The sequence below is a fragment of the Petaurus breviceps genome, unplaced genomic scaffold, assembly GCF_028583685.1.
Source record: "Petaurus breviceps papuanus isolate PSGF00001 unplaced genomic scaffold, PetGlider_PUasm1.0 37, whole genome shotgun sequence".
Lineage (NCBI taxonomy): Eukaryota > Metazoa > Chordata > Mammalia > Diprotodontia > Petauridae > Petaurus > Petaurus breviceps.
The window spans coordinates 37,513,248-37,535,141 of NW_027186296.1; the positions used below are offsets into that span (position 1 = coordinate 37,513,248).

At 39.5% G+C, this 21,894-nt stretch overlaps 4 protein-coding genes and 6 non-coding genes across 14 annotated transcripts in view; 8 read left to right on the forward strand and 2 right to left on the reverse strand.

Annotated features, from left to right (window-relative positions):
- The window catches only part of ZWILCH (zwilch kinetochore protein), a 31,089-nt gene extending 28,821 nt beyond the window's left edge, over positions 1-2,268 (reverse strand). For both annotated transcript variants that reach the window (XM_069098241.1, XM_069098243.1), the window contains exons 1-2: positions 2,112-2,268; positions 99-138 (exon numbers count right to left, since the gene is read on the reverse strand). In XM_069098241.1, coding sequence (XP_068954342.1) covers positions 99-138; positions 2,112-2,164 — 93 coding nt within the window. In that variant the 5' untranslated portion in view covers positions 2,165-2,268. The remainder of the gene's footprint in view (positions 1-98; positions 139-2,111) is intronic.
- Positions 2,269-2,567: 299 nt separating this feature from the next.
- RPL4 (ribosomal protein L4) lies at positions 2,568-8,427 on the forward strand. 2 transcript variants are annotated; one of them, XM_069098244.1, is made up of 10 exons: positions 2,568-2,715; positions 3,684-3,855; positions 4,193-4,299; positions 4,639-4,777; positions 5,475-5,599; positions 6,417-6,546; positions 7,195-7,351; positions 7,564-7,647; positions 7,796-7,916; positions 7,995-8,427. In XM_069098244.1, the coding sequence occupies exons 1-10, from the start codon at positions 2,713-2,715 to the stop codon at positions 8,238-8,240; spliced, it is 1,284 nt and encodes a 427-aa protein (XP_068954345.1). In that variant the 5' UTR covers positions 2,568-2,712; the 3' UTR covers positions 8,241-8,427. The 2 variants fall into 2 exon arrangements, with proteins under 2 accessions (XP_068954345.1, XP_068954346.1); XM_069098245.1 differs by lacking the exons at positions 4,193-4,299; positions 4,639-4,777.
- LOC138169688 (small nucleolar RNA SNORD16) lies at positions 3,498-3,598 on the forward strand. Its single transcript, XR_011170437.1, has one exon. It is a non-coding gene; the product is annotated as a small nucleolar RNA SNORD16 (small nucleolar RNA).
- On the forward strand, positions 4,034-4,106 carry LOC138169683 (small nucleolar RNA SNORD18). The gene has a single exon (XR_011170432.1). It is a non-coding gene; the product is annotated as a small nucleolar RNA SNORD18 (small nucleolar RNA).
- LOC138169687 (small nucleolar RNA SNORD16) lies at positions 4,473-4,572 on the forward strand. The gene has a single exon (XR_011170436.1). It is a non-coding gene; the product is annotated as a small nucleolar RNA SNORD16 (small nucleolar RNA).
- LOC138169685 (small nucleolar RNA SNORD18) lies at positions 5,132-5,204 on the forward strand. Its single transcript, XR_011170434.1, has one exon. It is a non-coding gene; the product is annotated as a small nucleolar RNA SNORD18 (small nucleolar RNA).
- On the forward strand, positions 6,178-6,248 carry LOC138169686 (small nucleolar RNA SNORD18). The gene has a single exon (XR_011170435.1). It is a non-coding gene; the product is annotated as a small nucleolar RNA SNORD18 (small nucleolar RNA).
- LOC138169684 (small nucleolar RNA SNORD18) lies at positions 7,401-7,472 on the forward strand. Its single transcript, XR_011170433.1, has one exon. It is a non-coding gene; the product is annotated as a small nucleolar RNA SNORD18 (small nucleolar RNA).
- Positions 8,428-9,366: 939 nt separating the features above from the next.
- SNAPC5 (small nuclear RNA activating complex polypeptide 5) lies at positions 9,367-13,435 on the forward strand. The gene is made up of 3 exons (XM_069098252.1): positions 9,367-9,579; positions 11,493-11,582; positions 12,495-13,435. Exons 1-3 carry the CDS (start codon positions 9,490-9,492, stop codon positions 12,612-12,614), a joined length of 300 nt encoding a protein of 99 aa, XP_068954353.1. The 5' UTR covers positions 9,367-9,489; the 3' UTR covers positions 12,615-13,435.
- Positions 13,436-16,062: 2,627 nt separating this feature from the next.
- The window catches only part of MAP2K1 (mitogen-activated protein kinase kinase 1), a 119,516-nt gene continuing 113,684 nt past the window's right edge, over positions 16,063-21,894 (reverse strand). For all 3 annotated transcript variants that reach the window (XM_069098248.1, XM_069098246.1, XM_069098247.1), the window contains exons 9-11: positions 19,361-19,422; positions 19,006-19,051; positions 16,063-17,109 (exon numbers count right to left, since the gene is read on the reverse strand). In XM_069098248.1, the coding sequence (XP_068954349.1) occupies positions 16,996-17,109; positions 19,006-19,051; positions 19,361-19,422 (222 nt within the window). In that variant the 3' untranslated portion in view covers positions 16,063-16,995. The remainder of the gene's footprint in view (positions 17,110-19,005; positions 19,052-19,360; positions 19,423-21,894) is intronic.

Below are 21,894 nucleotides of genomic sequence, written 5' to 3' on the forward strand. Positions count from 1 at the left end.
AGATATACAAATGGTGGGTATTTGTTAACATGTATATACAACATTAATAAATTTTAGATATGAAAATTTGTTTAAAAGTACAATAAATAACTTTATACCTCATAGAAAAATGGATCTTTCTTTACTTCTTCCATTGCTCTGAAACAAAGAAGGGTTAAGATGAAATTAAGTTGATTGTTAGAATAAAAATAATTCATATTACTATAAGGATTTAAAGTGTATAAAAAGATTTCCTTACAAATGGTGGGCAGCTAAGCTAGGTCGTGCTGTGGATGGAAAACACTGTGCTAGGAGCCAGGGAGACTTAAACTGAAATTTGGCTTCAGACACTTACTAGTTAAGTGACCCTGGGCAGGTCACTTAACCTTTGTATGCCTCAGTTTCTTCAACTGTAACATGGGAGTAATAATAGTACCTACTTTCCAAGGTTGTTCTGAGGATCAAAAGAAATCCTTATAAATTGCCTAGCACAGTGCATGGTAGAACGCACTTAATAAAACGCCACTTTACTTCCATCCTATATTCCAAAGTTCTCAAAGGAAAAAAGAAATGGACAAATAATGTTTAAGGCAGCTCTTTTATAATGGCAAAGAACTGTAAATTAAGTAGGTGCCCATTAACTGGATATTGACTAAATAAAGTATGGTATCTATAAAAGAACAGTGTTACTACTATAAAAAATTATAAAAGGGACAGTTCAGAGAAACCTAGGAAGATTTGTATGAATTAAAGTAGAATGAAGTGATTAGAACCACAACAATTTATATGACAATATTGTAAAGAGAAATCATTATTTAAGACTTAGGGGCTCTAATCAATGCAATTATGTCTTGGACATAACTGACCAATTTAGGAAATTTTTTTTTGCTTGACTTTGGGTATTTGTTAAAAAAAAAAATTCCTCTTCCCAAAGAGTGTGGGGAAGGGGATGAGGGGGGAAAAAATGCTTGTTGATAAAAAAAGAAATACTTTTAAAGCTGTCAAAACAAAAGTTTTGTTACTTCAAGTCCAATTTTTTTTCTATTATTCCATAATTATGTATCCTGTTACTTTAGACGTTCAAAACTTAGAAATATTTTTCATCAAAAGACTAAGCAAAGATAAGCAAAAGACTAAGCAAAGGAAAATTGCCACTGGCAAGCTTGATTTCAATAAGAGGAGATAAAAAAGAAGAAAAATTAGATGGACAAAAACCAAAAATAAAGAATGGTATAAATATGATTGAACGTAACCTGCAACATATATTCATCCCTGATGCCATTTTGTGCGAGACAGGAAAACTTATAGGAGAAAGAAGGGAAATTTTAGTCAAAAGGGGAAAAAAAAGCAACAATCTAGGGGCTCGAAATCTTTTTGATATGTAAATTGCCTGCAGAGATCTCCAGGCCCCAGGATCCCGAAGTCTGTCATTCACTACAGACTGGGATGCACAGTCAGAACCCCTTAGTGAAAATAAGTTGCTTCTGAGTACACGGCCATTAAATGTTTACTGAATTGTATGTACTATTTGTCTTACAATGAAAGGTATTCTAGGTTTTTCTAAAAATCTTACAATGAAGGGTATTCTAGCTTTAAAGCTTATTTCTAAAATCACCACATAAAAAGGAATGCTACCCCGCCCCCCATTCTTCCACCCCCTCCCCGTTCCCTCCCCCCAGGACTGGAAGGCTGAGCAAAGATGATGGATAAGCAGCTGCACAGCTGTTCCCTCCTAAACCGCTTAATCCTGTAACTCTCAGGAATGCTGGCTGCTTGAGGCCCCAACCCTTCCTCTAGAGATGAGGGGCCCGCGAAGGGGGTGACTGGGCCAAGGCCAGTCCGGTAGAGACGATAAGGGCGGCATCGACTATAGCCTTCAGGAGGGAGGCCCGCCCATGGAGGGCCCCCCGAGCTTGCCACGGAGTCTGCGGCGAGGTTTCAGACTCGGGAGAGGAGCCGGGCACAAAAAATAACGGTCCGGCCGGAGAGGAAGGGTCTGCCAGGACAGGCGCCGGATGCCTGAGGCCTGGCCGAGTCGAGCGCAGGGCTCGTCCTCATCGCCCCACCCGAGGCGCAGAGCCGAACGGAGCGAAAGGCACAGAGAGGCGACACGGGCCGGGGAGACAACTCACTTAATGAGAAGGTCGTACAGGCCCGTGGCCGCCTGATTCACGTTCGGCAACATCGCGTCTCCGGAGGTTCAGAGCTCCCAAGCCACGTCTGCGCTCAAGTATGTACCCAGTCTCTGACGTCACAGGGTCGTGACCCGCTCCGCCCCACCGTACTATATTTTGCCTTGAAGATAACCAATGCATCTTCCCGGCTAATTTTTAAATTAATTTTTATGAAATACAATGCGTTTTATCATTTAAATAATGTATCCTTCTCGAATTAAAAAAATAATTAGTAATTATTTGAGGAAGATTTTTACGGGTGACATCAGTCCCCGCCCCCTTTAGGATCACTCCGCAAAAATGAGTCCCTGATATCTAACCGATATCAAAGCCTTCAAGATTGTTTTAATATATTAATTTCACTTATATAGGAATAAATTGTATGGTTAGAAAATAAATACTGGGTATAGAAATGCTCCTCTCTTCTCCATTGGTTCTGAACTGGTGCAAAGCGCAGAGGGAGGGATACATATAATTGTAAGTCGGTGCTTAGTATTTCCTTTTCCTCCGGGAGCCATCGGGCGGAGAGGAGCGTGGCTCTTACTCTCCGGTGCCCGCCATGGTGAGTGAACCCCTTGCCGGGAGACATCCCACACACAGAGAACCTAGGGTGGGAAACCTGGGGTCCCGGACAGTGGATTCCATAGGGAAAGAAAGAGAGGGAGAAAAGCTAGAGCCCCCGAGAACGCCGCGTCTGGTAGGTGGTGTGGCGAAAGGGCAGCCATCTTAGAAGCAACGTGTGTTTGCGGGAACAGGCAAAAAATTCGGAGCCCTGCTGGGGTGTGCAATCTACACGTTTATACAGGATGAGGGCGCCGGGTATTTGTTGGGCTGCCAAGCCCTTGAGATTCAGAGCGACCCGGTTCCGGTGAATGCGGCTTTAGTGGAGCCTGGGGCCCCACGCTGGAATGAACGTAAGGAAAAAGAGAGGTTGCTTTAGGCCTTCCTCTGCTTTAAAAGTATGGATGTCACATGGCCTGTTCTTGAGGTTTTTCGTTTGAAACCAACAATCTAGTAACTCCGAAATGCTCTAAGGCCTACGGTACAATTGACTGAATTCAGTAAGATTCAGTAACTAGTTTTGTCCGACAAGGCATTTTGATCTCTTATTTGAAAGAAACCTGCAGTCTATATGTAGTTAAAACCTCTAAGCTTGGAGGAACCAGATCTTATTTACATCTCTTGAATGAATGAATCCTTAATGAGGGATTGCATCAAAATCTTTAAATAACATTCATGTTTGTTAGATTGTTTTGAAGATTCTTTATTCTACCGATTCCATTTAAGGCTCTTTGGAAACATTAAAAAAAATGTATGTTAAACATTGCTTGGGAAGACTATCATTGCAATGATGTTGTAATTTGCGTCTTACTTAGTGTTCAGTGACAGTTGCCTGCTGTCAGTAAGCTGACACTTTTTGGGTGATGACTACTTGTAACTGAGCAATGTTCCGTGGGATTCTTGGAAAGAAAAGGTTTTTCTAATTTTTACTCCTAATGTGACTTATGAACGCTTGTTATTCTTTCCCAGGCTTGTGTACGCCCCTTGATATCTGTGTACTCCGAAAAGGGGGAAGTATCTGGCAAAAATGTTACCTTGCCTGCTGTCTTTAAGGCTCCTATTCGTCCAGATATTGTGAATTTTGTTCATACCAATTTGAGGAAAAACAACCGGCAACCTTATGCTGTCAGTGAATTAGCAGGTATGACCACATTTTTATTGGATTTTGATTTTTTTCCTTTTAAAAAAAAATTATAATTTTGGAGAAGTGTGGCCTTTAAAAGCCAAAAATCCACTCCACACACATTTTAATTGTCTGTAATTGTAATTTTGTGTGAGTTGTCTGAGGTGTAGCTACAATGGGAAACTGTAGTGCTACACATAAATGATGAGATTTCCACTTCATTGGTCCGTGTTTCTGAACCACATGATTTTTATGGAAGTTCTGATAGTGTGTAGTACATGCATTCAACTAGGGTTGTTTTTTATATATTAAATCTCACTTGCCCCTCTCCTTACCCTATTTTTTTATTTTTCAGGTCATCAAACCAGTGCTGAGTCTTGGGGCACTGGCAGAGCTGTTGCTCGCATTCCTCGTGTTCGGGGTGGAGGGACTCACCGCTCTGGCCAGGGTGCTTTTGGAAATGTATCCTTATTCATTTTTGTTTCCTAAGCATGGTATTATTATGAAGTGAGTGATGAAAATTACTTCAATGTAAACCTCCTGTGAGGTGACTAGTGAATCTTAATTTTTAGTGTGTATATATACATATAAAGCATCTAAAGGGGGTGGTTGTTATGACATAAAGAAAATTAGCTTGCTGTGATGCTGTAATTTGCGCCTTACTCTGTTTTCAGTGACAGTTGCCTGCTGTCAGCAAGCTGATACAGAAGGTTGCTGAAAAAGTTTCTCTGAGCAAGACCTAAGTAAAAGGTTTTTTTCAAATTTTTAAGTGATAAATTGGATTCTTGACTGGAAAAATAGATGTGCCGAGGAGGTCGCATGTTTGCTCCTACCAAGACTTGGCGCCGTTGGCATCGCAGAGTAAATACAACACAAAAACGTTATGCCATCTGTTCTGCATTGGCAGCCTCTGCCCTGCCGGCTCTTGTCATGTCAAAAGGTATGTTTAGTTAGAATGGTTTAAGTGAATAACACTTAGATGTTGCAATACAGGCCTCGTTCTCCTATAGGGGGGTCCCAAATAATACACCTTGGTGAAATAATGGAAATAAATTGAATTTTCCAGTCCAACTTTATCACCAGCTGGCTTTGTGAGTGTAGAGAAATTTGAAATTGCACTTTAAAGATCCATGTTTTGGGGAACGAGTGATATAGAAAGGGAGAAAGAAAATAAGCCATTTACAAATATTTCACTTGATATTTACAACAACCCTGCAGAGTTGATGCTCTTGGTATCCCCATTTTACAGATAAAGAAACTGAACAGACAGGTTAAGTGACTGTTTAGTGCTACACAGAAATGATGAGATTTCCACTTCATTGGTCCGTGTTTCTGAACCACATGATTTTTATGGAAGTTCTGATAGTGTGTGCATTCAACTAGGATGTTTTTGATATATTAAATCTCTCTTGTGCTCTCCTTACCTAGGGTGAGGGTCTGAGACTAGATTTTAGTTCAGGGCTTCCTGATTCCCAGCTTTATTTACTATATTATCAGCTGCCTCCATCTGTTAATTGATAGATATGCAAGTTAAATGTTGTATGTCTCTTACAGCCAGCTTTATGTGATCAGGAAAAATTTTTTGAACTTATTTTTCTATGAAATATGGATAATTGTAACTAAAATGATTTATTCAGGTCATCGAATTGAAGAAGTCCCAGAACTTCCTCTAGTGGTTGAAGATAAAGTTGAGGGGTATAAGAAGACCAAGGAAGCAGTTTTGCTGCTTAAGAAACTGAAGGCATGGAATGATATTAAAAAGGTGAATTAATTGGGCACGTTGTATCTAGTCTCATAGTAGTACAAACAAGTAACATCTAAAATTGGAAAATGAGGTTTTAATATTTGCATTTTAATATCCTCTCTTAGGGGCAGCTTAGTATAATGGGAAGAGAGCTAGAATTGGGGGATAAAACTCCTTGCCCCTGAGACCTAATATGTGTAAAGTGTTAGAGATACAAATATAAAAACAAAGTGTCTACCTTCAAGGAGCTTACTTTCTCTCAGGAGAGAGAACATAGAGAATGAGAAACAAGATCATTTTAGAAGAGAGGGAATTAGTAGCTGGAGGTGAATTGGGAAAGATTTCATATTAGGGGGTTGGTTTTTTAAGCTGCGTCTTGAAAGAAAGTGAGAATTGGCCAGAGCAAAGCATAGAGAGGAGAATAGAGTACTATTTTATGAGGCATCAAGGTCAGTTTGACTGAACCTGAGAGGGGGCAGGGGAGGGAAGTATAATAGTAAGTTGAAATTGGAAAGGAGGGTTTGGACTTCAGGCGTCCTTTGGAGTAGCATCAGAGTAAAACTTAGTCTGGTTTCTTACCTCCAAATATTAAAGCCTTGTAATGATGAGATTCCACTTCATGGTCCGTGTTTCTGAAACAATATGATTTTGTGGAAGTTCTGATACTTGGTAGCCTGTATGTAATTACATTGGGAAGAACTTAAATCTGATATATTTTCTTCAGTTTAAGAGTTGTTACTTAGTGCTAAGTAAAATGTGAAATTTTACAATAAGATGCCTTTTGAAACTTGTTTTTTTGTTTGTTTTTCATTTTTCTCTGATTTTTTTTTTTAAGGTCTATGCTTCTCAGCGAATGAGAGCTGGTAAGGGTAAAATGAGAAACCGTCGTCGGATCCAGCGTCGGGGACCTTGTATCATCTATAATGAAGACAATGGTATTATCAAGGCCTTCAGAAACATTCCTGGTAATTTTTTTTTTTACCCTAATATTTTTCTTTTCTTTCTTTTTTTTTTTTTTAAGCAATTGGGGTTAAGTAACTTGCTTAGGGTTACATGGCCAGTTTTGTGGGTGGGTGTGAAGTATCTGAGGCCGAAACCGATCCCAGGTCTCCCGACACTGGGGCCAGCGCTCTTACTCACTGTGCCACCTGGCTGCCCCTACCCTAATATGTTTCAATACATTAAGAATTAATGGTTGGTTTCATCAGTGTGAGCACTCTGCCTCTGATCCAAATTTTAGCTGAAAAATTTAATGGCTTGCAGGCAGACTTCTTGTAAGGCTCTTAAACTTGACCATATTTGAAATTCTTTTTCTGCCTGCGTATGAGTGGCCAGAGCTTTAAGGTCCATTAGTGTATGGGTTACGTTACAGTAGGGTTTAAAAGGTTTTTTTCTCTGAATATAGAAAATTGCCTTGTAAAGATGCAGTCTGTGTTTCTGAAATATGATTCATTTGGAGATTCAGATATTTTGTTGGCTGCATTGGACAGAATTTCATTAGAGATACATTATGCTTCAGTTTGTGTTTAAATGCCTTGTTTATCTAATAAGAAAGGTAGGTAGGTAGGTAATATATGGTAAAACAGTTCTTCATACTTGGCCTTACCTTACAGGTATCACTCTACTTAATGTGAGTAAATTGAACCTTTTGAGACTTGCTCCTGGTGGACATGTGGGGCGTTTCTGTATTTGGACTGAAAGTGCTTTCCGCAAGTTGGATGACCTGTATGGTACATGGCGCAGGCCTGCCACCCTGAAGAGTCACTACAAGTAAGTATTTTCTAAATTGAATTGTTTCATATTGCTGAAATAAGAATAATAGAAATGATGAGATTCCACTTCATTGGTCCGTGTTTCTGAATCCTGTGATTTTAGTGGAGGTTCTGATTCTGGTCTTTTAGTGGTGAGAGTTTTTCATATTTTAATTTTAAACACAAAGCACCTTGATTCTCATAGAAGACAACTGAATTTTTTCCTTTCAGTCTTCCCATGCACAAGATGACCAACACAGACCTTACCAGGATTTTGAAAAGCCCAGAGATCCGGAGGGCCCTCCGTGCACCACGGTAAATGAACAGTTATTGGCATCTAACTTGACAATGGTAGTTTGAGCTTCACTTTGGTTTATTAGTGGTAAATGATAAAATTTCCAGAACTTAGAATAAATACTGACTCTAAAAGTATGTTAGTAAAAATATGTCTGCTACTTTACAGCAAAAAGATTCATAGACGAGTACTCAAGAAGAATCCTCTGAAGAACTTGAGAATCATGGTGAAACTGAACCCATATGCCAAGACTATGCGCCGGAATACAATTCTGCGCCACGCTAAGAATGTAAGTAATGCAAATTAAATACTGGTTTTCTTCTTTAATGCAATTTTTTGGTTTCCTTATTTTCTTAATTATTTGCAGCGGAGAATCAGAGAAAACAAAAGAGCTGCTGCACTAAAGAAGATTATGGAGGCAAAGAAAGCAGCTGAGAAGAAGAAGCTTGCAGGTAATAAGAAGGTTGCAGGAGCAAAGAAGGTTCCAGGGCAAAAGAAACCAGCAGAAAAGAAGCCTCCAGCAGCAAAGAAGCCTATGGAAAAGAAACCTGCTGCACAAAAGAAGCCTGCAGCCGAAAAGAAGCCTGCCCCTGAAAAGAAGCCTGCTGCATAAACTCAGCATATCAATTTATCCATTGGGCCACAATCCCTTATGGCAATATTGTGAATTTCTAAAGAATAAATATTCAGAATGGCTTTGGGGGGAAAAAAAAACGGAAATTTTTTTTTTTTCTCGTTTTTTCAGAAAGTATTCAATTTTGACAAATACAAGTTTTCAAAGTCTTTTATTTCAGAACAAAGCTTGAATTAGCCTGGTTGCTTTACAGGTGGTTCTATACTTGGACCTTGAATTCAAGACATTTGTTAGTCAGGTACATGGTGCTGGCTGCTTTACCACTCCAGCATATAACTTTGTATAGACCTTTAAAGTTTTGAAATGGTTCTAAGCTGGGTCGGTGCTTACAAAAGAAGTGAAGAATTTGATATTCTAACCTTTGGTCAGTTAACTGGAAATTAAGGGCCCATTCAGTACTAAGCCTAACTTGGGGTGGGAGACAGACCATATGCAAAAATGCATAGGAGTGGGGCAGAGACAGTAGATGGGAGATAGCCCTGGGAGGGATGAGGGTAGCAGTGATGGGCCTGTAGTGAGGGTTCTGACCTCAGACACTTAGTTAGGTGACCTGAGCTAAAACATTTCACCCTGCTTGCCTTAGTTTATCAAATGAGCTGTGAAAGGAAATGACAAAAGAGTCGGACCACAGATACAGGGAGGGATATGGGACAACTGATGTAAGTGCCTCGCACTGGAGGGTTGTCCAAGGAAGAGTATGGATACCTGGCACTGGAGGGCACACAGCCCTGATTAAGGCCAGAAGGCCCAGGAAGGAGCTACTGGCCTTGCAGCCACTAGGGGGCTCCTGTCCGATGAGTGAGCGCGCTCCCGGTATCTCCACCTTACGAGGGCCTTAGGAGCTCAGGCGGGCCCTGGCCTAGAAGTCTTTTAACTTGGGGGTGGGAGGGGGCCTAGTGCTGCCTTTAGTCTAGAGCAAACGCTAGCTTAGAAATAACTAGGCCCGAACTGCTCAAGCAGCTGAAGGGAGGGGATGGGGCCGGGAAAGTGGCTTCTTGCTGCAATTCCAGACCAGTAAGATTGCCCGCTCCTCTTAGAAATCGCTTCCGGTGGCGACGCTCAGATCCCTCACTGAGGGCGTGTCGAGAACCGGAAGTGATTCACCCGCCCTTCTCTAAGATGTCCGTTTGCCCGGCCTCTTCCGTATGGAGCCTCGCTGTCGTCAGAAGGCTACCCCACGGGCTCTGCCTGAGAGAGGGAGGCGCGGCGAAGGCGACGAGCAGGAGAGATGCTGAGCCGGCTGCAGGAGCTCCGCAAGGAGGAGGAGACGCTGCTGAGGGTGAAGGCGGCGCTGCACGACCAGCTCAATCGGCTGAAGGTGACTCCGCCAGCGGCAACGGCGGGGGTCCTGGGGCGGGGCACCTGGAGGGGCCGCCCCCGGGAGGGAAGGGAGGGAAAGGGAGCAAGGGCGTGGCCGAGGTGAGGGCGGGCAGCCACGCCTCTCTCCGGTATAACACCCTTGTGACTCCTTCCTTCCTCTCTTTTTACTTTCTCCTTCCCTTTCATTCCTCCTTCCCTCCCTCTCTCCCTTTTCTTTCTTTCCTTCCTCCTGTCACCCTAAAAAGATCGTCATAAAGGACTCAACCCTAAACCGCCCTTGCTGCCCGGGGTAAAATCTGGGGACCCCGCACTTCTGCTCCTGCAGCCTGGGGCAGATCAGTTCATTTCCTTCCTGCTAAGCCCCCCAGCGAGTGGGGGGCCGGGTGCCCAGCGCCGGCCCCCGGGGGGAGGGAACGTCATGAGATAACCGAAGCCAAGTAAATTAAAAATACGTAAAAAGTAAATATGAAGTATCTTCTCCTGGGGGGAGGGAAGGATCCGGCAAGGCTCTTCATCCCTTTCAGCCTTATTCTCCTTTCGTGTCAGGCGTGGGAGCCTGCGGCCTCGAAGCCACCTGTGGCCCTCAAGGGCCTCAGGTTCGGCCCTTTGGTGGAATCATCTTATGATCTAGTATGGCATATAAAGAACACCCAACTCTATTAATATTAGGCATAATTGGGGGCGGCTAGGTGGTGCAGTGAGCAGAGCACCACCGGCCCTGGGGTCAGGTGGACGGAGTCCAAATCCGGCCTCAAGACACTTTTAACACTTACTAGCCGTGTGACCTTAGGCAATTCACTTAACCTCAATTGCCCTGCCCTCCCCCCTTCAAAAAAACGCAAAAAAAAAAAAAAATACTAGCCATAATGCAGTCACTCCCTCAGCGGGCATTAAAGAATAGTTCAGAACTCAGAAGAGGGAGAAATTTCTCTCAGCAGGGTGATTGAAAACTCCATGGGAAGAGGAGGATTTGAATCAGGCCCTGAGGGATGAACAGGCCGTAATGGGGAATACACAAGAACTGTAACTGAGGTGCCTGGGTGGTCTTACCATGTCAGTTAGGGCCTCCGGGCTTCATTTCTCATGCTCTTCTCAACCTCATCCACTTTCCCCACCTCTCAAGGCATTTTCTTGATGCCTTACCAGTAGGGGCCACAGAGATCTCTCTAGTCTGAACTTTGGGTTTTTTTTTGGTCTATGGATTTAGTAGTTCTCTTTTCCTTTTTTCATGTCTTAGGGCTCCCCTCCTATCATACTTCTGTGAGAGGCAGCCTGGGCTAGTGGAAAAAGTAAGAAGCTCTAGGTTTGAAGTCTGACTTTGGTCCTTAATAATTCAAGCCACTTAATCTCTTGGGGGATCTGTTTCTTCATCTGTAAAATGAGAGAGTTGTAGTAGATGATCTCAAAAGGTTCCTTCCAATTGTAAGTCCACTGCTCCTATGACATCCATCACCCGTGTGGCTCTGTCCAGTACTCCCTCCTACACTTGCCAACACAAAAGCCATCCCTTCTTTGTGATTCCTAGTCACCTTGATCCAGGACTGGTCAGGCAAAATTTTAACAGACTAAGAGGAAGAGACCCGAGTCTCTGTTCCCCTTGGGGATGTTCAGGCTTGGTAGTACTTGCCTTAAAGTGAGCTCAGCTACAGATGGGCCGCTAACTTTCTTCTTAATTTGAATTGTCCAAGGGGAGGGAGTTCAAGAGGGAAAGGGCTTCCCTTGCCCTCTTCCCTGTAAGGACAATGCATGTCAGGAACTCTGCTCTTCCTACCCACTGCTTGGTAGCACAGGTCAGCAACAGGACTGCATTTCATTTCCCCTCCCTTAGCATATAGTATGAGCTTTGTTCTTTCCTCTTTATTGTAAATAGAGTAGTGGAAGGCAAAATGATCCAGTTGTCTCATGTTTTAGGTTGAAGAGCTGGCCCTTCAATCAATTATTAGCTCCAGAGAAGGGGAAGAGATGACCCAATCTTCACCTCAAACAAAGGAATCAGAACATGTAAGCATAAGCAAATGTAGAACTATGGGAAAACTGAAATTCCAAGTTAATGGTATACTTTCCTGCCTTTTGGTAATAAAAATCAATGCAAAATCACATTTTTGAGACTGGGGTTGAGAAATTTCATTAATTGCTTAGAGTTAGTTAACCAGTTAGCTTGTAATTTGCTTTTAGCTATTGCACAAACTCAGTTTTCACCATTTTTTTGACAGATTACTCCCCTCTGTTCATCTGTCATCACAGTTTTTCTGATATAATTCCAGGAAATTGAGGAAGAATATAATTTGTCATGTGTCAAAGCTGTTGCTACTTTGGGATTGTTACATACACATTGTAATAAACATGCTTGAAAGAGTTACCAGAATCAGTAACTTTGGGGAGTTAATTTCTATGGATGCTTTTTTAACAGGCCAGCCTTTGAATAGCAATACAGTTTAGCTTCAGTAAAGGACAAAAATGGGTTCTTATCCTTATCCCTCTCCCATCAAATGACCTAAGGTAATCATTCAGCAGTCATTTATTAAGCAGTACATAACCACCAGGCCCTGGGGCATTTTGCTGGAATCATCTGTTTCTTCTGTAATAAAAGATATGAATTAATGACTTCCCCTAAGGGAATTCTATATGTGTTTAATAAACTTCAAACCATTCAGAAATAAGGCTCAGTCAGCCTTAGTCTGCCTTCTGTCATAGCCTACTGAGAGACTCATGTTTGTGATGCAATTAACTAAAACATTTAATCTGAAAGTATTGAGAAAACCTACGGATGTGACTATATGCTGTGAGTCAGATTATTCAGTGTCTTAAAGATAGAGATGAGAAAAAAAAAGACTTAGCTTTAGTTTTAAGACCTGGCATTTTTTAAGTGTTTTTTTTTTTAAATATTAATATGTGATCTCTTTGGCACATCAGATCTTGGTGCAAGTAGACAATGAAACTTCCATCAATCAAACTGAATTACAGCTAAGCACAAGAAACCATGCTCAAGAAGAGGAAGAGGAGGAGGAGGAAGAGGAAGAATCTGATTCCTAAAGGAGAAAGGGAAAAATCATAATTATTTATCTAAGTTAATTTTAAGATTCACGAACTTTCTGTTCATAGAAACGATTCCAGTATAATCGTTATGGCCTATTAATAGGGAATGAAGAACTCTCAGAAAATGCACTAGTAAAATGATTCCATAGCTCACTGAAGCTTTAGTGTTGAGTTAAAACAAAAACTGACCATAAGTAAGAAATTCAGGGATCTGTATTTTTACCATTGGAAAAAAAGGTCAAATTAATATAAGTTAGTCAAATTAGATACGTACACATACTAGAGATAAAACCGTATGTGACATTTATTGAAATATTCATGTATTTGCAACCAGAAAAGTTTAAATGTTAGGCAGTCTTAAATATTTTTCTAATACAAGTAAAGACATACTATTAAACTCCCTTATACACAGAGCAAGGTCATGTTCTAAGTTCTAAAATCTAGTAGATAGAAAGGTGAAAAAGATGGGATTCAGCTTCTCATATAAAAAGCATAAGATCTTTAAATGCCATTCTGAGGAACATAGAGGACATGATATGCTGCTTGGTATAATTGTAAGCATATCTTAATTTGAGTTACCACATTGTGGTAAAACGTGGTCAGAGTAAATTTTAGATAGAAAATGCTGTCTACAAGATACCAAAGAAGAGCCAAACTATATTCTTGTAGAATATGTATTATAATAATAAAATTGTTTTAAAAATCATTTTTGTATTTAAGGAAATGTTCCATATTTTTAAAAATGTCTTAGAATATACTTGAGTGGATTTGTTTTTACAATAAAAAGAAAATTGCTAAAGAAATAGGACATGTAAAAACTCATTCATGGTCAAGATTAATTTCTATGCTCTTTCCCTTCTCACATAAGATATGGTTAATTTAGTTCAGATTTGCATGGCACAAGTAACAAAACATAGCAGCCCCAAACAGAAAAAAAACAACAGGCATTCTTATGCAGTTTTTCCACTGTTTCAGAAACGACATTATATATATGATTTAAAAATCCAAGTCTTTATTAAATTGGAAACCCTCTCTCATAGGAATGAGAAACTGAACCAAACATTGAAAATATTTTTTTTAATATTTTCTAATGTTAAATTTAAAAAGAGATTTTCTATTCACTGTAATCAGGACACAGAAAAGTTCTGAATAAGTTCTGAATATTGACATATATGGAAGACATCAGAGAAGTGCTTGAAGGTATAATTATTCTTAATTGCACTAAGTTGGGGTATGACAAGAGAAAACTTAATCAGGCCTGAAACTCATCTTGACCAGTGATTCAGTGATAGCTGCCAGTCTAAAGTAGCAGTGAAAGTAATCAAGGATTTGTGATATAAATTACAGTTATGAAACGTGAAAACTGACCAGAATATTTAAGTCAACTCATTGATGTAGATCAAAGTGATAATACTATAGTAGTATTATACCTATAGAAAACTAATTTGCCTTTTCTAAAATGAAGCAAGGAATTTAAACCATGAATATTTGTTCTTTTTTTAATTGGATCACAAAACTTTCATTCAAGTTCTCACTCTAGCATCAGGGATCAGCATACCAGAAGATATTTCCCAGATTTTTTTTTTCATCTGGTAAATCAAAAGTCCCCTTTGTCAAATATTTTTATTGGCTATGTAGTCTTGCTCTAACAAAGAAGAAAACAGAGGAAGTTCAGGCAATGTCTTTTAAGTTTACATGCAGTAAAAGCCAAACTTAACCATTGAAAGAATCATTAAAAATCTTAGAAGGAATAAATTCATTTGTCAGGAATGTAGAATTCATTTGTCTTTTGGTGACTCAGTGAGAGCTGTAATATAAAATTCAGTTTGTTCACCTATGGAAGAGCATTAGCACAACATACAAAGTATATACAACCTTTTAGTGCCATGAGTATCATGTTTTAAGAAACCAATTCCCACATTTTTTTATGACTTCCCAAAATGCTGTAAAAGTCTGTCCTACTGATGCCAATAAATGAGAAAAGGTTTTTGTTAGTCATTTCAAAAGTATCTCATTAAGTTGGTAGTCCCAAATAAAAGGTGGGATGGGAATAAGGAGCAGGTAAGAAAGGGTATCGTATACTTAAACATGTATCTGAATATTCTAGAGCTATAGCTTTCATATAATTAGAAAATAACAAAGGGATACATCTCTCAACAGCCATTATACATAGGCAAACACTTGTACCTGTGGACACTGATGAATTCTAGAAAATACAAGAATACTCGAGCTTAGAAAAATCTTTTATAGTCACTTAAGCACACGTAAGTGTTACACTGGGGGAATTAAAAAAAACCAAGACTGAAGAGTTAGATTCCCAAGGGCCTTCATATTTGTCTTAATATTTCTTTTTTCCAGACCATTATCCTTTACTTTTGAAAAGAACTGGGTAGGTGTGTGGGAAAATAGGTACACTGATGCACTGCTGATGGAGCTATGAAACTAGTCCAACCATTTTGGACAATTTGGAACTATGACCAAAAAGCTACTATACTATACATACCCTTTGACTCACTTAGTGACTTACTAGGTCTATAACCAAAAGAGATCAAGGAAAGAAGGAAAGGACCCCTATGTACAAAAATATAGTAGCTCTTTTTGTGATGGCAAAGAATTGGAAACTACAAGAAGGCCTATCAGTTGGGGAATGGCCGAACAAGTTATAGTATGTGATTGTGACGGAATACTGTGCTGTAAAAAATGATGATGGTGATAAGTTTCAGGAAAATGTGGGAAGACTTATATGAACTTATATAAAGTAAAACTTGCAAAAGAACCAGGAAAACAATATATACAGTAACACCGATAATTGTAAAGATAATCAAATCTGAAAGACTTAGTAAATGATCAATACAACTAACCAATGCAATTTCTAAGGACTCATGATTAAACATTCTATCTACTTCTAAATAGTTGATAAACTCAGAGCACAGATTGAAGCATATTTTCTTCTCTCTTTTTTTGGTACATGGCTAACGTGTAAATTTGACTATATTTGTAATGGATTTTGGTTTTTCATGCCTTTTCAATAGTTGGGGAAGGGAAAAGAATGTGAAGCTGAAAATAAAGTTTAACTGAATTAAAAACAAAAGTAGATGGGAAGGACAAATAGGGTCCTTTCATATTTCAAGAGGAAAGCTGCTGGAAGATGCTTATTTATAGATAAGGGTGCATGGTGGGAGAGATTTTTCACATTACTGCAATCATTTTTGATGTGGCTTCTAGTATAAAATGACAGGAAGGCATCCAAAGACACACTAATCAAAAGCATCAAGTTGCAAGCTGTTTCTTGGTCCAGTATTAACTTTTTGCAATGCTTCCTATTTTCACCCACCTTCCCACATAAAAACGCTTAGCTAGGTTTAAGAAACCAAAATGACCATTTTCCTGTAAAATAACATCACCACCTGAGGTAATTTACACAGAAATCACTACTTTTCAACTCTTAAACTTGATGATATATTTATTAGAATAAGAGATTAGATTTGTTAAACATTTGAAAATAAAATGGTTAAAAGGATCTCCATACAATTTTTAGGCACTATACACACAGCTGTTTTACAATATATTCTGTAATTAGATTAGGAGGAAGAAAAATCTGATGAACTTTACTGACTTGATCCATTGGTGACATTCGAAAAATAAACCCACTGTTTTAGAAATACCAGTCAAAAATTAAGAGACATACATCACCGAACAACTCTGAATATCCTACAGAGAATATTTTAAAAATAAATATAGAAATATAGCCACAAGTCTCTAAGTCCTCACAGTAGACTGATGAAGCCCTGGCTATTATGGCAGTGCGGGGCTCTGACTTGATTTAGGTGAAAACAGCTGGATTCTACACAGAGAGCAAAAAATTTACAACACCGTGACATCCACTTTCTAATGCTTGTTTTCATAGCAGCAAAAGCATGCTTCCCATGCACTGCTTGTGAAGGACATCTCAAGGCGCCTCCCTTCCACTTTCAGGAAAAGAGGATAAAAAGCCCGGAGAGAATGAAGTACCAAGTGTCAAAAGATACCCCCCCCCCAAAAAAAAAAATCACAAGGCCAGCCAGCTGTGGCTGAAAGAGCAGTGATGCAAAGAATATCCACTGTGGTCAAAATTTCACTAACTCAACATTGCACACTTTTTGGGGGTCATTAACACAAACAAGAAGCCCCCAATGCAAAGCCAATTCCAAGAGAGTAATCATAAATTTAAAAAAAACAAAATGAACAGAATTTGGCACATGCTATGTTCTTCATCCTTCTTCACAGGGTAAAATGCACATCTGAACAGAGACAAGCATGAGAAATAGGACCTAAGGTAGCATCATTTTGCACAATAGGGTAAGGGAGTGGCCTTTCTCCAGCTTCCCAAAGAAACACTTTAGACACCAGCAGCATGAGTTGGTGTGCTAGGCTGGTTAAGGCCTATGGTGGAGCAGAGCCAGCCTGCAAAATCAACTTCCTCGGCATCAGACCTCTTGATAAAAGTATGAACCTATATGTGAGAAAATGTGAAGAAGCAACATTAGAACAATATTAAAAGATCAGATTCAGTATATGTGAAAATACATGTATTATCTCTTTTTGATATAGTAAAGATACAGAATCCATTAAGGGGGTGTCTGTGAATTGGGGAATGGCACAACCAACTATGGTATATGAATATAATAAACAATTTCTGTACCATAATTAATGATGAAAGGGATGGTTTCTAAGAAATCTGGGAAGACTTGTAGGAACTGATGCAGAGTAAAATGAATAGAGTCAGAATAATTTACTGATTTGTTAAATATTTTAAAATAATACAGCATTGTAAAGACAAATAGTTCTGAAAGACTTACGAATGTGACCGACTTTGATCAATGTAATGAACCACCGTGATTCCAAAGGACTAATAATAAAGCATGCTGCCCACTTCCTGATAAAGAGGTGGATTTAAGTTGCATAGTAAGATATTTCATTTCTGGATGCAGAAATAAGAGGATTTGTTTTGTTTAACTATGCATATCTGTTACAAATACTTTTTCTTTCTTTTTATTTACATAGAGAGATCTTTATTAAAGGTGGGATGATGGAAAGGAGGTACAGGGAAAGGGTTATCTCTCCAAAATGAGAACAGAAGGAAATTACAAATAAGCAGGACAGTTTTGAAAGGTACATATTTGAACTGACTATATACTTTAAAAGAAAAGCAAACTCTGTAACAGAGATTGACAATTTCCTGTATAATCCTATCCTGTTCTACAACGTATATAGAAATGTCTCATTTTAAGTTAAGTACTTGTTAAGTTCGGAATGAGAAAAATTATTTTTAATCAAGAAAAATAAGATTCAAAAGGAACACAACAGTCAAGATGATAAATTTGAGCTTGTTCAAGCTTCGTGGGTCTCCCACCCACTGCTACTAGTTGGGTGGGTAATGGCTAAGGGAGGTGAAGGGATGAATGGCTATGAATGGACTGGCCTCAAAAAAAGACTAGAGGTTTATGTGTCATAAAACTCCCCACCATCAGCAGGAAGTAGATGAGACCATCTTTCAGGTTGCAATATTAACCTTTGACAATCTTTTTTGTCCTTCAATATTGTGATTATCATTAATTTATTTTGGATTCTACCCATATCCAAATATTGAGTAATAGGCCACAACCATACAATTTGTCCTGACCCTATACTTCCTAAGGGGTAGTGACAGTATAAGTGAGAAATCTATTAACATTTTACTTACCAACTTATTCCCATTGAATTTGGCTTGAGGAGGGAGTGAAATACACACTAAATAGGGTATCTCACCCTCCAGGAGAATGGGGGGGGAAGGGGATGAGAGGGGGGGATGATAGAAGGGAGGGTAGGCTGGGGGGGAGGGAGGTTGGAAGCACTCACTTTTGAAAATAGACTGGATCAAAGTGGAGAATAGAACAAGTGGGAGGTGGGATGGAAGGGAGGGAAGTGTAGTCAGTCTTTTACAATGTTATGTTATTGTTTTGCATTAGCCACACATGTGCAACCTATACTGAACTGCGTATCTTCCCAGTAGGGATGGGTGACAGGGAAGGAGGGGAATGAATCTGAAATTGAAAGTTTTGAAATCAAATATTCAAATATGTATATGTATATATATATACTATTAATACCATCTTACATGTAATTGGGAAATGGGATGTGCAGGCACTGAGGCATAGAGATCCACTGGAAAAGTGGAAAGGGGTATGGGGGGAAAATGTGGGAGAGAGCAGACTGGAGGAGGGGATATCTTGTGGGACTGCTATTTTGGGGCGGTGGGTGGGGGAGAAATGGGGAGAAAATTTGTAACTCAAAATCTGGCAGAAATGGATGATGTAAATCAGAAGTTAATAAAGTATTAAAAAAAAAAGATGAGAAAGATTTTACTTACCATAAGTTGCTTCAAATCGGCTCTCTCTGCTGGGTTTTTTATTAAGCTTAAAAGAAAGCAAATGAAAATTATTTTTCTTTGCAGATTAAAAAAAATGTACTAGTCTCTATGAAATTAACCCCCAAAGGACAAGTTATTAAGCTCAATGTAATGCGCAGTTTGCTTATCTTACAGAAGTTCTGTAACCCATATCTTACATAACCCAGGAGCCCCTGGGAGAATAACCAAAGATGTTCTGAGGGGAAAAGCTCTGATGGGTTACCACCAGAAAAGCCAAATCTGGAGAGGAATATAGTCCAATATTGAAAGTCAAATTCTTTAGGATATACTTTCTAAGAATAAGAAGTCAACTTACCATTTATTCACAAAATCTTGAAATTCCAGACTAAAGACTCCACTGGGCAACTTGGGAGGAGGCTGAAAGACAAGACACAACATCAGACCAAACTCTCTAGAGTGGTCACTGAGCCCTCCCACAAGCTGGTCCTTAGCAAATTATCTCTTCTATCCCTCTGCCTTAGGACAGGCTTGCCCCTGAGCTATTAATACAAAGGTAGGACACTGTTCAGTTTCCCTGGTTCTTAAGATCTACTGTTGGTGTGATGACACTAAGACTGTCTATCTTGTAGGAATCAGGTACTCTACTTCCCATACTTGGTGGGAAGGTATTTAGCAATTAATGGTGATTTTATTTTTTTTTTGCCTTTTGGAGGGCAATTGGGGTTAAGTAACTTGCCCAAGGTTACATGGCAATTAATGGTGATTTTGACCTAATTTGCCAATCAGTGACAGAAGGGAAGCCACATCCTTTTCAAGGGTTCTAACCATGTAAGAAAGTTTCTTAAAAGATATGTGTCTATATGGGAAGAGGACAGTTAATATAAACAAAAAAGCAATCAAACATTAATTCTATGAAGGGAATGATTTAGAAGAATACTAGCCAAACACTCTAGGAAAGAGGTCCTTACAGGGAAAGAACCTTTTCTGATCTCCATGAAGATTATCATATTCAGACAAGATCTTTGCCCATTATTGTTTTTAGGAATGACCAGACTGAAGCAAGGACTTTACAATCTCTTCCAACATAAGCAAGCAGGACTAGAATCTTATTATCAGAGATAATGGGGTGGCTTGGTGGCACAGTGAATAGAGCACCAGCCCTGGAGTCAGAAGGACCTGAGTTCAAATCTGGCCTCAGACACTTAACACAAAAACTAGCCATGTGACCTTGGGCAAGTCACTTAACCCCAAATTGCCCTACCTTCCCCCCTCCAAAAAGCCAAAAAGAAAAAAAAAAGAGATACTATATGCCCCAAAGCCATTTTTTCCTTATCAATAACTAAGGAAAGAAGACTTTTCTTTATAAAATTTCCTAAAATTATCCTAGTTACATCGAATCAAATCCCAGTCTGGTCCCATCCTGCCTTTCAGTCTTCTCTCTCACAATTTCTATGGCCAGACTGGTCCATATTGCTTTGTTATTCCCCAAGATGCCTTTCTCTCCCTTCTACCTCATCCATAACCTATTTTTCAAAGTCTAGCTCACAGGTGGGAAACCTATGGCCGTGAGGCCACACATGGCCCTCTAGGTCCTTGGGTACAGCCTTTTGACTAAGTCCAAGTTTTACAGAACAATTCCTTTTATTAAGAGGATTTGTTCTAGGAAGTATGGATTCAGTCAAAGGGCCACGCCTAAGGACCTAGAGGGCCACATGAGGACTTAAGAATGCAGGTTTCACACTCCTGGTAGCTCAAGTCCCACTTACGCCATAGAATCTTCTCCAACTACTCAAGTGCTCCCTCTCACCTATGAATCATTCATTTGCCTCTTTCCATACTTACTAAATAACTTCAATAATCTACTCTAATGCCTCACTATGGCATGCAAGTAATGTGGGCTGTCTAAGGTTATGCCAGAGTACATGCTGTCATAGTCTGCAAGATGGAAAGGATTAGCACAGACATGGTAACAAATTATGTAGCTTCTGTTCAAAGACCAGTTTAAATATGGATGCTTCATCACCAGAAGTCTTGTCACCAGGTAATAACTTTATTTGGTGATGGCAACAGACAAAATGGGACAAAAATGCAAAATGCCTATAGTAATAATGAGAGAGTGATGGGAAAAAAAGGAAGAAGTGGTTGCTAAGAATTACCAAGTACAAAGAGGAAGCTACTGATAACATTCAGCCTTTGTCTAATGCTCAGCAAGCAGTGTGGTGTACTAGATAGAGTGGTGGTTAGATCAGGGAGTCAGAAAGACTTAAATCTTAATCTAGCCTCAGACTCTCAGGAGCTGCGTGACCCTGGGGCTCAGTGTCCTCATCTGTAAACAAACCAGACTAGCTCTAACTTCCCTTGAAATCTATGATCCCAGAAAGGTAAGTCAACATCCTACTGTACAAATGGGACTCCATCCACATTAGCATTCTCATTATAAAAGAAACCAGAAGATATAAAGAACACGCAGCTACGAAATGAGAGGAAAGCTTACAGGCTCTCCTTGGAAACGTGACTAAAACAGTTGGTTTCATTATGTGGACAAAGGCAATAAGTAACACAATAATGGGACATTCAGTCACTTCACCTCATAGGGCTCACAATGAATGTAACAAAACAATATCACCATCAAGATAACAGCAGGTTATAAATGACTGCTGATCAACCATCTATTTCAAAGGATGAAGAAGCACAGAAATTCTACAGATTATATGACCAGATCATTCAAGCTAAGAAAATACACATATTTTATCTGTGGTGACTTTAACTTGAAAATGGGCATGTGGAAGATAAGTTGAAAATCAGGATCAAGAAATGAAAAAGATTAGAAGATTACTCAGAAATGCTATACCTGTACATAAAGAATACATTCCTAAGAAGTAAAAAAAA